This window comes from Podarcis muralis, chromosome 13 (assembly GCF_964188315.1).
Source record: "Podarcis muralis chromosome 13, rPodMur119.hap1.1, whole genome shotgun sequence".
NCBI lineage: Eukaryota > Metazoa > Chordata > Lepidosauria > Squamata > Lacertidae > Podarcis > Podarcis muralis.
Window position 1 is genome coordinate 150459 of NC_135667.1, and position 15379 is coordinate 165837.

At 54.2% G+C, this 15379-nt stretch overlaps 1 protein-coding gene across 1 annotated transcript; it reads left to right on the plus strand.

Annotated features, from left to right (window-relative positions):
* The first annotated feature begins 559 nt into the window (after positions 1-559).
* Positions 560-14036, plus strand: TRAPPC14 (trafficking protein particle complex subunit 14). Its single transcript, XM_028703961.2, has 11 exons — positions 560-1053; positions 1159-1254; positions 1367-1496; positions 1625-1711; positions 2627-2747; positions 3702-3852; positions 5722-5804; positions 11375-11538; positions 12167-12321; positions 13233-13426; positions 13743-14036. Exons 1-11 carry the CDS (start codon positions 628-630, stop codon positions 13894-13896), a joined length of 1761 nt encoding a protein of 586 aa, XP_028559794.2. The 5' UTR covers positions 560-627; the 3' UTR covers positions 13897-14036.
* Positions 14037-15379: the final 1343 nt, after the last annotated feature.

Here is a 15379-nt window from a genome sequence, read left to right on the forward strand (position 1 = left end):
TGAGCTACGGTCGCCAAAAAGGGGGTGTTGCAGAGACACCCGGGAAACCAGTCCCACCCGGGGCCGCGCTCGCCCTCCCGCCTCCGGGGAGTCCCTGGCACCTGCTCAGAGACTCCAGCCCCGAGGCCGAGGGTCCCCGGAGGGAGCAGCATTGTCGTGGGGGAGGGGCCGACAGAGCCAACGAGGAGGAGGAGGGGAGCGCATCCCCTCTCCCCCCTCCCTCCTCCTCCTTCCTCTTTCTTTCATTCTCTCCCTTCCTTCCTCCTTCCTTCTTTCCTGGCTCGCTCCGCCCCGCCGCGCCGCACAGCCCGGCCTGGCCCGGCCTCCCCCCGCCCTCCCACGCCGCACCGGCGCCTCCCTCCCTCCCTCTCCCTTCTTGATCTTTGCCCCCCCCCCGCGCGCGCCGCCGAGAATCTGCCCCCCTTTCGCCATCTCTGCTCCGCATCTCTTCCACCTCCCTCGGAGGCGGATCCCCCCGCCCCTCCGAGCGTAACCCCCCTCCCTTCCTTCTCTCCCTCCCCCTCCCTCTTCCTTGCTGATCTCCCCCCCCCCCCCCCCGCCGCCGCCGCCGGGAATCCGCCCTCCCTCCCCGCATCTGTGGGGCTCCCTCTCCTCCGCCCCCCTCGGATGTGGACACCCCCCCCCCCCGCACCTGCTATGGAGTCCCAGTGCGACTACTTCATGTATTTCCCGGCCGTGCCCTTCCCGGCGCGGGAGGTGCTGCTGGGCGAGCCCGGGCGCTACCGGGCGCTGCCGCGGCGCAACCACCTTTACCTGGGCGAGACGGTCCGCTTCCTGCTGGTGCTTCGCTGCCGGCCGGGGGGCGCCGGGGGGGAGGGTGGCGGGAGGGCGCCCTGGGGGGAGCTGGCCGGGTCCCTCTCTGCCCTGGCCAGCGTTAGTCCCGGGGCCAGCCTGGGCGGCGAGGCGACGCTGGGCGGAGAGCCCGAGGCGACCCGCGAAGACGACGAGGACACGGCCCCCGGGAGCCTCTTCCGCGACTGCCGGGCGCTGCTGACCCACGGCCAGGGGACCCCCGGGAGACCCGCCGCAGGAGTAAGGCCCGGAGCGGACGCGGGTGGCGGGCGGTGAGGCGGAGTGCCTTGCGGGAGGGAGGAATCTGGATCCGGCCCGCTGACGCTTCCCTCCCGGCCCGCGCAGGTGCCAATGGAAGAGCCCATCGTGTCCACGGACGAGGTCATCTTCCCCCTGACCATCTGCCTGGACAAGCTGCCCCCCACCACCGTCAAGGCCAAGGTGAGACCCGGGCGGGTACCGTGGGGCGGGGAAAGGAGAGGAGGAGGCGCACCTGGGTGGACACCCCACTCCCACCCCACTAAACACCCACGGATCGCTTTTGCGCCCCCAGATCGTGGTGACGGTTTGGAAGCGGGACCAGGAGAAGGCGGAGGTGCGGGAGCGCGGCTACCTCAGCATCCTGCAGGATCGGGCCCCCTCGCAGACATTCCGGGAAGAGCAGGGGGCTTTCAAGGCGCAAGGTGAGCGCTCAAGACCCCAGCGTGGGGGTCTCCTCCAAACACCCCCTCTCTCCACCTGCCTTCCAAAAAATTCCTCTTAGGTGCATGGGGCAGGTGTCACCCTCTGACCTTTGACCCCCTCCCTGCAGTGAGCACCATGCTGACCGTCCTGCCCCCTCCGGAGCTGAAGTGCCAACCCCTGAATGTGTCGGGGAAACACCTGACGGTACTAAAAGGTGCGTGGATGGAGGGAGCAGGGGGGAGAGCCAACATGGGGGCATTTGGGGGAAATGTGGGGAGCAGCTGGGGCAGGGGCATGATGGGGGCAGGGGGCCTCTCCATCTTCCAGGGACCTGCCAATGGCCAGGCTCTGCCCTTTCCTGTGGATGGTGCCCCCCCCCTTTGTGTAAGCAGGGCTGGAGGACCGACATCCTCTCCCCCACCAACTGGAGGGTCTCTAAGTGAAGGCTGGGTGCAGAGAACCTCTGGAGAGCTGAGCACCTGCAGGCTCAGGCCCAAGGCTCAGACCCCACCTGGAGTCCAGCCTTCTCTTCTCACACTGGACCAGCCAAGCGTCTAATATGGGAAAGAGTGAAAGGAGGGTCCCATTCTAGGTTCCTCCTCACAAGATCATAGAGACCCATGCTGAATCAGGTCCAGGGGGGCTCACTAGGCCAACACCCTGTCCTCACAGAGGCCAAATGCCCCTTGGAACCAGGAAATCCAGATAGACTGTCACTGGACCTGCCTGGAGGTTCCATTGGATCATCAGAAGAAGCTGCTTGATCAAGCACACAGGTGTCCTGGAAAGTCCAGCTGATCACGGTCTCTCTCTCTCTCTCTCTCTCTCTCTCTCTCTCTCTCTCTCTCCACCCCCAACATTCCTGCTGTGATGATGGTGGGTGCCAGGCTGATGATCCCTTGGGGGAGTTGAACTCCTGACTAGAAGCCACCAGTAGCCCTCTCCTCCTCCATGAATGTGTCCAGTCCTTGCCATCCAGGTGGGCAGCCATTGCTGCCTCCTGTGGGAGGGAGTTCCATAGATTAATGATGCACGCCATCCTTTGCAACAGCACCTGTCTCTTTGGATCCCAGGACCTTTAACCTGCCTTTAATCTTTTGCACCCCCACCCTCTTTCCCCCACCTCCAGTTTTGAACGCAGCCTCGCAGGAGGAGCTCTCTGTGTGGGATGTGCGGATCCTGCCCAATTTCAACACCAGTTACCTTCCTATGATGCCAGATGGGTCCGTCTTGCTGGTTGATGATGTCTGGTAAGGGAACAGTTCGTGGGAGGGCAGTCAGCTGGAGCTGGTGACCCCCCAATCTGCCATTGTGGCCTGGAAAGGCCTCCCCATTCAGGGGCTTTTGACCTTTGGTCCCCACCCTGCACTCAGCTCTCACCTGTGGCTCCTAGAAGCTGTCAGCAGGTGACAGCAGCCACACTGGGAGTGTCTTCGACTGGCCCGCTCAGACAGGTGAGGTTGGCTAATGGGTCTCAAATCCCCAGAGAGTTAGGGGCTTCCCCTGTGTGCGGTCAGGCTCTGGAGGATTGAGCAGATGGGATCAAGAAGGGGTTCAACGGTCAAGAAGACAGTTTCTGCTCCTGCTGTGGATGAAGAAGGTGAGGGGCAGGTGGGGCTCGTCCGCCTGGGAAGGGAGCCCCTCTAAGGGAAGGAAAACTCTGATCCTAAACCTCTGCTGCCTTGCAGGATATTTGAGGGGGAAGAAATGGCTAAGGAGTAAACCCTATGCAAATCCAGAGTCCCTAAGATGCTTGGATGGCGCCTTGCACTGGCGGAGGAAAAGGGGTGCTGTCACCACGCCCCCGCAGGCAGCACACCACGTTCCTGGGTGCGCTCCACACCCCCAGGACCACTGGCGCTTTGTATGCCTCCTTCTGGCAACTCCTGCAGCCCAGCTGGTGGCAAACATCTTGCTCTGCTTTCCTTTGGAGCCCATCAGCCAGGCCAAGAAGGGGGTCTTGTCGTCTGGGAAGCCCAGGACCTCCAGACACACAGCCTTGGAGAGGTCACTTCAGTGCTGCTGACGCAGCTTACTCAGGATTGCAGGGGGTTGGGCTGGATGACCCTTGGGGACCCCTCCAAATTCTTCAGTCCTACAATTCTACAGGGACAGGGCAGTTGGAGGGATGGAGGCAGGAGTCTTGGGAGGTGGGGGCCTCTTTCCTCCCCTGTTTACCCCTTTTTCTCCCCCTTTCTCTCCAGCCACCAGTCAGGTGAGGTGTCCATGGCCTCCTTCTCCCGGGTGCCCTCGGCCACAGCCTCCTGCCCCTGCTCCCTGCGGGCCCTGGAGGAGCAGAACTTCCTCTTCCAGCTGCAGGCCCCCGAGCAGCCCCCGCCAGACAGCGCCAAGGAGGTGAGGGTCTGCCCACCCCACTGGCACCCGGTGGAGGGGAGATCAGGGGGGTCCGCCTTGCTGCCAGGATTGCTGCCACCTCCTCAAGGCAGACATTGGGGTGGGGCTAGAGCAGGGCTTCTCCAAGAAGCATCTCACATTTCAGGGCAGGATAGGATAGTCTTGTGTGAAGAAAATGAGGGGTTCTTTGGTCCAGTGGTACCTTCTTATTAAGTTTCGAATGCATTACACAAGCAATATGTTTACTGATGCCTTATCTATTCAGCTCTCCTCTCCACAAGTTCTGGTGTTGGGGGTGGAATAAAAGTATCTTCTGTCTCATTTATAAAGGAAAAGAAAGGAAGCAAAGTTCGCCAAAAGCAGGTCTCCCTGCAGTGCGTTTCGTTCCCCTTCTGGGATGAGTGAGGTGTTCTGATACAGCCCCATTCCAAATATTATTTAGCCAGACTTCAAGGGGGGATTCCATAAATTGTTGCCAGCATCAGGCTAGTGTTAATTGCACTGCTGATTTATCCTTTAATCAATTTCTGCATTGACAGTTATTGTTTAAATTTGAGTCTAATGATAACAAGGCAAGAGCTGAATTGGAAAACGTTTATTTATTTATTTGCAGAATATAGATAGGTATATTTTAAAACAAGAGCAAGAGTAAGGCTTTTGTGTTGACGAGATGAAAGTTTGTCCACCTTAAATTAGACCTCATATAAATGAGAAACATGGACAGCTTCTCTGTTGCCAAAACATGAGAAATGCAACACGGGAGCATGCCTCTGGGCTCTTGGGGATATACGACCAGAAACAGTATCCCAGCCTCTCTTCGAGAGCACTGGCTGTTCTTCAACTCTGACAAATATGAAAGATCAGAGAAGAGAAAGGCTTCTTTGTGTCAAGGAGGAGAGGAGGGCTTCTTTGTCTCAAATTAGGCCTAATATAAAGGAGATTGCCCAGCAAAGGCAGGCTCACGCCTCTCACTGACTTTGTATACCTCCTGGAGGTACAGGTGGAGGAGACTCATTTATAAATATATTTTGGGAAGGATGCATGTATTTTCTCTAGCTCCATCGCTTTATGCTTTCTGGGTGTCCCGTGATCATACTACAAAGTAGTTGCCTGGAGCTGCTTCTTTTTGTATTTCTTATCCATAAAAAATTCAGTGCAGTGCAAGAACATTTTTGACCCAGAGAAAGAAGTCTGAGAGCCATTGGACTAGATGTCCCTTGGGGATGCCTTCCTTCTGGGATTCTATGAGGGAGGGGCCATGGGGGGGAGAGGCGGGATGTGCTGCATGGGGGGGGGCAGCATGTCTGCCAATCATTTCCTGCCTGCAATAATTTTAAGGGGTGAAACTTAATTTTTGCAGCGAGGGGTCTTAAAAATATATTTGGGTGCAAGGAATCCATATCTGCTATTATTTTTGTGATTGGGTGACAGTTAGCTTGGTAAGTCTATATTTGATTAAGAAGCACATAAACTGTTCTCAGAAAACCAAATAATTTTAATTTTGCCTTCTGAAAGGTAGGCAACAGGTAATATAAAATATGCAATGCATACTATATAAATAAAAGTAATAATTTTAGTATATAATATAACTGCAAGTACTTGACACTTGTTTTTAATTATCTCTAGGGCATTTTACATGTTTTACTAACCAAGCAGAACTAAATTGCTTTAATTTAACCAAAATATCTCTTGAATTCCTAAGTCCTGACACAACTTTTTAGCGCCCCTCATTTTTGGAAGTTGCAAGTTGAGAAATGCAGCGTGCCCTCCTGATTTGGTTGAGATTCCTGCCTTGCAGAGGGCTGGACTGGATGACCCTCAGGGTCCCTTCCAACTTGACCATCCTATGGCTCTCTGGTTTAATGGCAGGGCCTGGAAGTCCCTCTCATCGCTGTGGTCCAGTGGTCAACCCCAAAGCTGCCTTTCACCGCCAGCATCTACACCCACTACAGGTAAGGGACCTTGAAAAGAGGATCAGACATGATATCAAAGCAGAAAAGAAAGTCAAATATTTGGGAGTGTGGTTCGACCCAGAAACTTGAACCTATTTCAAGTTAAGTATGTAGAGTCTTGGGCTGAAATTTTAAAAAGACCTCAAAAAGTTTTCCTCACCCCTCCCTGATTTATTAAATAATAATAAATAAATAAAAGGACCTTGAGAAATGGAACCGAATGAAGCTTTCGTTTCTAGGGAGAATATCTGCGATCAAAATGAACTTTCTCTCCAAGATGCTTTTTCTGTTTCAGGCCTTCTAGTATTTAGTGGCAGCAATGGAAAAAGGACGTAGCTAATTTAATCTGGCAGGGGGGGGAAGCCCTGGACTAAATATGAAATTTTAATTGACATAAAGAATAGGGGGTGTGGATTTGGGCTCCCATACTTGAAAATGTATTATGAAGAGGCTTGTTTATGTTGGATGAAAGAGTGGGTAGAGTTGAAAAACACAAATGTTCTGGACCTGGAAGGATTCGACCTGATGTATGGATGGCACACTTGCCTGTGCTGTGACAAAGCCAAAGTTCACAAGAGAGTTCATAATCACGTGATAAAGAATAATCTATATAAAGTGTGGGTGAGATATAAAGACCTCCTAGAAAGGAAGACCCCCTGGTGGATCTCCCCTATGGAGACAGTTGCAGTTAAAAAACTAAAGCTGAGTAAGAATTGGGGTACATACAGGGACCTCCTTGAAATCAAAGAGGACTCTATAGGACTTTAAAAAACAAAAGAGGAGCAAAGCTGGATTCCAGACTGGTTCCAGTACTTTCAAATGCACTAGGACTTAAGGAAAGATAAAGACAAAGGTTTTTTTGGAAGGGAAAGAATTCAGGAAAGCGGTATTGGGAAATAATAAAAAACTAATATCTAGACTCTATCAAATTTTACTGGAATGGGAGATCAAAGACGAGATGGTCAAGGAAGTAATGATACACTGGGCTATTGATATTGGACACAACATTGAAATTTCAGCCTGGGAGAAGCTGTGGAACAAAACTTTTAATATTTCGGCTTGATACCTGATAAAAGAAAATATACAAAGAATGCTGTACAGGTGGTACCTGACCCCCAATAATCTTGCTAAGATTTACAGATGAGGGTCCAACCTCTGCTGGAAATACTCTCAGAGGTTGAGGGGTCCTTTATCCATATGTGAGGGCAGTGTAAACTTGCCCCAAAGTTCTGGGGGGTGGTCTATGATCAGCTTAGAAAAATTTTCCGGATCCCGTTTCCAAAAAACCTGGAAGCTTTTCTACTAGTGATGATTGGAGATGAGGTCCCTACAAAGGTTCATAACCTATTCCTCTATGTGACGGCTGCAGCCAGACTAGAATATGCCAGAAGTTGGAAAAGAAAAGAAATTCCAGCTAAAGAACAATGGCTGCAGAAACTAATAGAATTTGTGGAACTCGCAAATCTCACAGCCAAAATAAAGATGGGATGGGAGAGCTTTGGGAAATATTTTAAAAAATATGATGCTAAAATCACTCTACAAGTAGGGGTGTATAAACAACAAATACAACAAAGGACTACAAGGAGAAAACTAGGGTGGAGTTATAAATCGATATGCAGCAAAAACTAGGTTTATTAAGAATGCCATGGAAGGGAAGGTTGGGAAGTCTGCACAAAAGCTCCATATGATGGTTAAAAAAAGAGGATCAGGCATAGTCCTGCAAGAAGAGAGGGAAATAGAGGGCTACTGGACTTGGTCACGTCACAGAGTGACAGCAGCAAAGGGGGGCCAGGCCCACCCGCAATTAGCTGGACCTCCACCCACTTCGTCCACAAGGTGTTTCTCTCAGACATGCCGAAATCTTGAGCTGCAATTCCTGCCCTGCCGGGGGTGGGTGGGCTAGATGGCCCTTGGGGTTCCTCTCAACTCCATGAGGACAATAGACGCTGCCTCCCCGCTGCTGGCTGCCCAGGGACGAAGGGGTCCTGCCCCCCCAGGTGGGGTGGGGTGGGGCAGGACCCTGCCCCCGACTGTCCCTCCCTGCCCCAGCTTCCCTTCCTCCCTTAAGCTGCTAAATGCTTTGAATGTTTGGTGCTTTCTTATGTTTTTATATGTGCTGGAAGCCCAGCCAGATGGGGCGGTCTTCTTCTTCTTCTCCTTCTTCTTCTTCTTCTTCTTCTTCTTCTTCTTCTTCTTCTTCTTCTTCTTCTTTTTAAAGAAATATTTATTGAAATTTTCCACAATACATTAAAAAACAAATCAAAAAAGAAGAAAACAAAAAAGTTAAAAACACTTAGAATTTGCAATCCTTATTTTCAATGACATATTTCCCTGACTTCCCCACACCTCCCCTTCTTGTATTCCAGTTCAAATTGTTAGTTCAACAAGTTCTTGTCCCTAATTTTTAACCTTATTATATTTAATTCATTTTAGTTAACCATTTTTAACTTATAAACATCAATATTTGTACGTCAGTACTCATTCTTAAAACCCTTTTCTAAAGTCGACCCAAATTCCCTTCCACGAATTCCCCAATTTTTATACTAATAACAAAACAAAATGAAAGAAAACAGAATATAATTGTACACCCTTTGGATTCCCAAACTCCCCCTCCCCTTTCCCAACTAGTGTCCATCAGTCTATCTGCTATCAGCCTGGAGACCTCACGTCCGAGGCTCTTAATTCTCTTTCAATTCCTCTCTGCCGGTTTTTTTGATATTTGATAATTAAACACCAAATCTCGGAGAAGCTCTGTCCCAATAGGGTCCATGTTTCTTCCAGCCAGACCTCCATATTTAAGAGTGGAGCCCAAATCTTGTTTCTTGTTCCTTTTAAGTCCAAATGTCCCAAAAGCTCCAGCTTCCACCTTGATCAGATTTGTAATCCATAGCTCTTCAGATCTCCCCATAAGGAGATCTCTCCATTCTTCATTCTCCAGCTCAAACCAGATTTTCATCATCCAGTTCTTATTTTCCTTTATATCCATCTTGACAGGCCTCTGGCTCTCCTTTGTCATCCGTGGCATTGCAGCTCCTCCTTCTCTTTCCTCTGGAACTACATACAGTGGTACCCCGCAAGACGAATGCCTCGCTAAACGAAAAACCCGCAAGACGAAAGGGTTTTCCGATTTTTAGAGGCTTCGCAAGACGAATTTCCCTATGGGCTTGCTTCGCAAGACGAAAGCCCATAGGGAAATCTCCTGGGACAGCGGGGAAGCGCAGCGCACCTTCTCCTCTGTTCCCAGACCTGTCCTGAAGGCTTGTGGTGGGAGGTCCGGGAACAGAGGAGAAGGCGCACAGCGCTTCTCCTCTGTTCCCGGGGCTTGCGGTGGGAGGAGGGTTTTTCCTCCCCACCGCCAACATTCAGAACAGCATTCTGAATGTTGGCGGTGGGGAGGAAAGCCCTCCTCCGACCGCAAGCCTTCAGGACAGGTCCGGGAACAGAGGGGAAGGCGCGCAGCGCTTCTCCTCTGTTCCCGGACCTGTTTTGAAGACTTGCGGTGGGAAGAAAAGCCCTTCTCCCCCGCCAGCCTTCAGAAGAGTTCCCGGAGGGCTGCCTAGGCTGCGGATAGCAGCATGCTGCCCCGCGCAAGGGGCGCTCTTAAGCAGAGCGCCCCTCGCGCGGGGCAGACATTCGCAGCTTGGGGAGCCCTGCAGGAGTTCCCCGCAGGGCTCTCCAAGCTGCGGATAGCAGCCTGCTGCCCCGCACAGGGGGCGCTCTTAAGCAGAGCGCCCTTCGCGCGGGGCAGACATTTGCAGCTTGGGGAGCCCTGCAGGACTTCCCCGCAGGGCTCTCCAAGCTGCGGATAGGGGTAGCAGGCTGCTATCCACAAGTTGCGGATAGGGGCAGCAGGCTGCTATCTGCAGCTTGGAGAGCCCTGCGGGGAAGTCCTGCAGGGCTCCCCAAGCTGCAAATGTCTGCCCCGCGCGAAGGGCGCTCTGCTTAAGAGCGCCCCCTGTGCGGGGCAGCAGGCTGCTATCCGCAGCTTGGAGAGCCCTGCGGGGAATTCCTGCAGGGCTCCCCAAGCTGCGAATGTCTGCCCCGCGCGAGGGGCGCTCTGAAGCAGAGCGCCCCTCGCCGGGGCAGCAGGCTGCTATCCGCAGCTTCGAGAGCCCTGCAGGGAACTCCTGCAGGGCTCCCCAAGCTGCAGATGTCTGCCTCGCACCGGGCAGCAGGCTGCTATCCGCAGCCTAGGCAGCCCTGCGGGAACTCTTCTGAAGGCTGGCGGCGGGAGAAGGGCTTTTCTTCCCACCGCCAGCCTTAAGAAGGCTGTTCTGAAGGCTGGCGGTGGGGAGAAAAGTCCTTCTCCCCCCGCCAGCCTTCAGAAGAGGTCTGGGGACAGACTGTCCCTGGACCTGGTCTGAAGGCGGTTTCCCTAGGAACGCATTAATTGATTTTCAATGCATTCCTATGGGAAACCGTGCTTCGCAAGACGAAAAACTCGCAAGAAGAAAAAACTTGCGGAACGAATTAATTTCATCTTGCGAGGCACCACTGTATATCTCTTTCTCCACTCTCTCAAAGTTCTCAATTTTCTCTTCTTGTCCAGCTGCATAAACTTCCTGCATCAAATCCTTATCAAATTCAATGAGATTATTTACTGTTGAGTTCAGGGTTGCAACATTTGTAGCCAAAACATCACATTGGCCTTGTAACTTTCCCAAGAGAAGAAACACTCTGTCCAATTTAGCCTGAATTTTTCCTCCTTCAGCCATTCTTGTAATGTCCCAAAACCCCCTCTAGAGGGATTCTGGTTGCTTAGTATTCCTTCCAGTTCAAATCCAAAAGTCAGGTTAGTTTGTATCAGTTCTTCCTTATTTTCAACAATTTATAACCAAATTGTGACAAATATAACCAGCAGAGACAACAGAAACAAAGTTCTCTTTTTTCAGCTTTGACAGCTAATTTGACAGCTGTCAAACTCTTCTATATCTCCTCAACAGGCTCTCTCGCGGATCACTCCCGGGTCCGGGAGGGTGGCGCTTCAACTCTCAAAATTGGCTCTTATCCTCCAGTAAAATTGCTTATACTGCCAAATCGTGAAATTAATAGCTTTTATCCAATAAAGAAGAAGAAGTTCTCTCGACCTTAGTTATCTATTCCTTGCTTTGAATTTTTTACAGGACGGGAGACGGACTTCCTTTTTGCGCCTTCCCCGATCGTGCCAGATGCAAAAAAAAATAATTTCCTTTCAAGTCCAATTTCCGTACTACTCATGGGTTGTTGATTTCGAGGTCCGATTGTTCAAAGGAAGAAGTCAGTGCTCTCCGACCATGGCATGCGGCTTCACTCCGCAGGAGGAGCAGTCGACTCTCAGCACCGCGCCGCTCACCCCGTCCCCCGTTCCGAAGCCTTTAAAAAGGCTCCTTCGCGGGTCGGGGGGCGCAAATGGTGCCCACCGAGTCACCAGGTCCACAGGCTTCAACGCCTGTGGTTTCTGAGGGTCCCCGCGTCGTCGCCGCAGCCAGACCCGTCTCCTACAGAGCCGATTCCCTCCGGAGCTCGGAGGGAATCCACCATTAGTCGATGGCGCTAACCCGGAAGCTCCTTCTTCTTCTTCTTCTTCTTAGGCTCCCCAGCATCCGCCTGGCCCGCCCCCGATTCGTCATGACAGCCGAGTGCGAGTCTCCGGTCGCCCTTCACCGCCGCTTCACCGTCACCTACACCCTCATCAACAACCTGCAGGACTTCCTGGCCGTGCGCCTGGTGTGGACTCCGGAGAGTGCGGCTGCTGGTGAGAGCATGGTTGGCTGGGCTGGATGACCTTTGGTGGCCCCCACCCAGCCCAACCATTCCATAATTCTGTGGCGGTCTCTCCTTCCTTGGAGGATCGCCATCTGTCAGGCATTCTTTTGTGACCCTTGGGGTCTATGATTCCATGATTCTTCCCTCCTGTTTTGGGGAGCAGGGAAGGAGGGCAATGGAGGAGGCAGGCTGACGGGGTGGGTGAGAGAGGCAGGGCTTCTCTGCGATCCCTAGATGACCCCGAGTTTCCATGATTCTATGTCCTGCCTGGAAATACTGTGTTGGAAGGTCTTTAGGGAGATGGGGAGCCATTTCTCAGGGATTCTTTAGCTTTGGACTAGATGACCATTGGGGATCCCTTCCAACTCTATGATTCTCCAGCCAGGAAGAGTTGTGGGGGGAGCCTTGCCGCTCTTGGTCCTGGGAGGGGGGGGCGCTGGAGAATGAGGAAGTGGATGACAAAGAGCTCCTGGGCCATGCTCACAGGGAACAGAGCCTCCAAGCTCAGGGGCAGTCTCCCCGCAAAAGCGGGAGCTGGTGGTTCTCGCTTGTGGGCTTCTCTGGGGCACCTCAGGTGGGACAAGGCTGCTGCCCTTTCCTTTCCTGACACCCCCCAGGCAAGAAGCTGTCCTGCGAGGAACGGCGCGCCATCCAGGACGCCCAGGACGCCATCGTCTGCCACACGCCACTCAACAACTTGGGGTTCTCCCGGAAGGGCAGCGCCAGGACTTTCTGTGTCACCTTCCAGGCGCTGCGCGCCGGGTTGTACGAGGTAAGAAACTCCTGTGCGCCAGCACATGCTTCCATCCGGGGTCTGGGGCTCCTTTCTGCCGGGGGGGGCGGCTGGGCTGCATGGCCCTAGGGGGATTCTTGCAACTCGACAAGGCTGTGGTTGAATGTGGGCAGATATGGGAAAGTAAAAGAAAAACCTTCTCTGCACAGCACAGTTAACCTGTGGAACTCCCTCCCACAAGAGGGATGGCATTAAGAGAGGATAGGACCCTGCAGGAAGATGGATTTTCCTTCGTCTGTCCCAAATCTTCCCAGGGGCTGGTAGCTGTCACAGCCCCCTCCATGAATCTGCCCAACCCTCTTATAAAGTTCCAGAGTTCTACTCTTGCAAGGTGGCCCCAGTTGCTGGAAACCACAGGCGGGGAGAGAGTGGTTATTGCGCTTGGATTTTGCTTGCAGGAATCTCACAATGGGCATCAGGTTGGCCACTGAGAGAAGACGCTGCCTGGTCATCTCTCATGGCTGCTTGAGCTGAGATTCCTGCATTGCAGAGGGGTGGACTAGAGGACCCTCAGGGTCCCTTTCAGCCCTAGAACACTATGGTTCTAAGGTTCTGTGACTGGATGGGCCCCTTTGGCCCAGCAGGCCCTTCTGATGTCCTTCTGGCAGAGTGGAGATGGGATTGTGGGGCTCTGAAGAGGACCTTGGTGGTGTCTGGGCTCAGGGTGGTGCTGATGGACAGCCAAGCCCTTCCTTCTGGACCTGCTGAGTTGCAGGGGGCTGGACTGGATGACCCTCAGAGCGCCCTCCCAACTCTACAGTCCACTCCTATTGGGAAGCAGCAGCAGCTGCTGCCCTTCTGGGCTCCCGCTCTGTTTGACACTGCCCAGCTGCAGAAGGAATGGACCTCTTTCTCTCTTTCTCTCTTTCTTGTTCTTTGCTCCCCGGAAGCTCTCCCAGCACATGAAGCTGAAGCTGCAGTTCACCGCCAGCGTCTCAAACCCACCTCCCGAGGCCCGGCCCGTCTCCCGCAAGAGCAGCCCAGGCAGCCCGGCTGTCCGGGAGCTGGTGGAGCGTCACCAGGCCAGCCTGGGCCGCTCGCAGAGCTTCTCCCACCAGCAGCCGGCCAGGGGCCACCTCATGAGGTGGGTGCAGGGGGTTCGGCTAGATGGCCCTGTGGGGTCCCTTCCAATTCTACAATCCATGCTTCTCACTCTTTCAGGGAACAGGAAGGGAGGGTAATGGAGGAGACAGGACTCTGGGGGTTGGGCTAGATGACCACTGGGATCCCTCCCAACACTCCAGTTCTGTGTCCTCCTCTTTGGGGACCCGGGAGGAAGGGTAATGGAGGAGGGTGGGCTGAAGGGGGCAAACAAGAGAGGCGGGGCTCCTGGGTTCTCCTGGGGGTCGGCCAAGCCCCCCCCCCCCACTGAGGCCTCTCTTTCTCTCCCTGCCCCACAGGTCAGGCAGTGTCATGGAGCGCCGAGCAATCACTCCCCCCGTGGGCTCCCCCGTGGGGCGCCCCCTCTACCTGCCCCCCGACAAGGCTGCTCTTTCCCTGGACAAGATTGCCAAGCGGGAGTGCAAGGTGCTGGTGGTGGCCCCCGTCACGTGAGGTGGGGGGCAGAGACCCCACCCCCTACCCCTGCCCTCCTCCAAAAGGGAGACGCTGCCTCCTGCCTTGCAAGGGAACAAACCTCCTGCCTCCCCCGCCCCCAAACCTGCAAACACCCCAGTGCTGCCCCCCATGGAATAAAAGCCGCGCATGTGACCCCCCCAGGAAAAATCTCAGCACACCCAATAAATGTGGGGGGACCTTCCACTTCTCTCTGCTGTTCCCTTTCCCTTGCGGGGGCTCAGAGCTCCAGCCCCCCCGCAATGAGACACCCCTCTTGCTGTGCCATCTCCCACTCTCCTTCTGGGGTTTTTGGCTGCTCCCCCTCCCCACATTTGCTCCTTCAAAATGGGGGGCACATACCCCCAACCTCGTTGACTTCGTCCTCCATGGTGTGTGCAAATGAGACCAAGCATCGGGGGGGGGCAGCTCCCCCAATTGCCCCATGCTGAGGATCAGGAATCAGCTGCTGCTGCTAAACCTTGGAGCTTGACGGTACACCCACTGGACAGCTGCATTGCAGAGGGTTGGACTAGATGACCCTCGGGGTCCCTCCCAACGCTACAGGTCTATGGTTATGGGACGAATCTGTGCTGCCCCCTGCTGGTGGAGGGGTACCTTTGCTGCTGCGGATCTTCTGGATCACACTGGATTGTGCCACTTCTGAGGACTGGGAAGGGGGCAGATTTCTCTTACCCCCCCCCCCATTTCACACTGGCAGCTGCTACATCCACGGGAGAGGGGTGGGCAGGCCTCCACCCCAGCCCCTCCTGCCATCTCAGGCCAAAGGGCCCCATTCCATTGCACTTTATTTAATTTTTATGTTATTTATATATTTTGTATTATTATTTGCCTCCAAAGCATCTCCGACTCCACGTTGTGTGTTTTGCAAATAAACTGCGCTGGCTGGGGGAAAGTGTGGGTGTGTTTTTGGGGGTGTTCCAGGAGTGGGGGGAGACATTCCTCCAAGGAAGGACGTCTAGCGGACGCCCAAGGAAGCTGGACGCTGGATGACTCAGGACAGATTAGAAAAAGTGTTAAACTGCGGAACTCCCTCCTGCAGGAGGCCATGATGACCTCCAGCTTGGATGGCTTTAAAAGAGGAGGAAACAAATTTGGGCAGGAGGAGGGAGCCAGCGGGAGCTCCTGGCCAGGATGCTCTGCCTCCACGGTTGGAGAGAAGAGGCTTCTGAAGGGCAGTTGCTGGAGACACGGGGACGGGAGAGGCCTCTGGGGCGCCGAGCTGGAAGCTGCGAGCAGCTGCTCCGCCCACTGAGCCGCGCTGCCCTTCCCCTCGGACTGAGCGAGAAAGCGGGCGCCTCGAGGGGGGGGGGCCCTAGAAAGACCTCCTGCCCCTCGCAGCTCAGCGCCGCCGGGAGGGCGAGGGGGGTCCGGGGGGGGGTTGGGGGGCGAGCTCTCCAGGAGGGAGCCCCCCCCCCGGCGGCCGCTTCCCCCACCAAAGCCTCTTCCGCCCAAACGCATC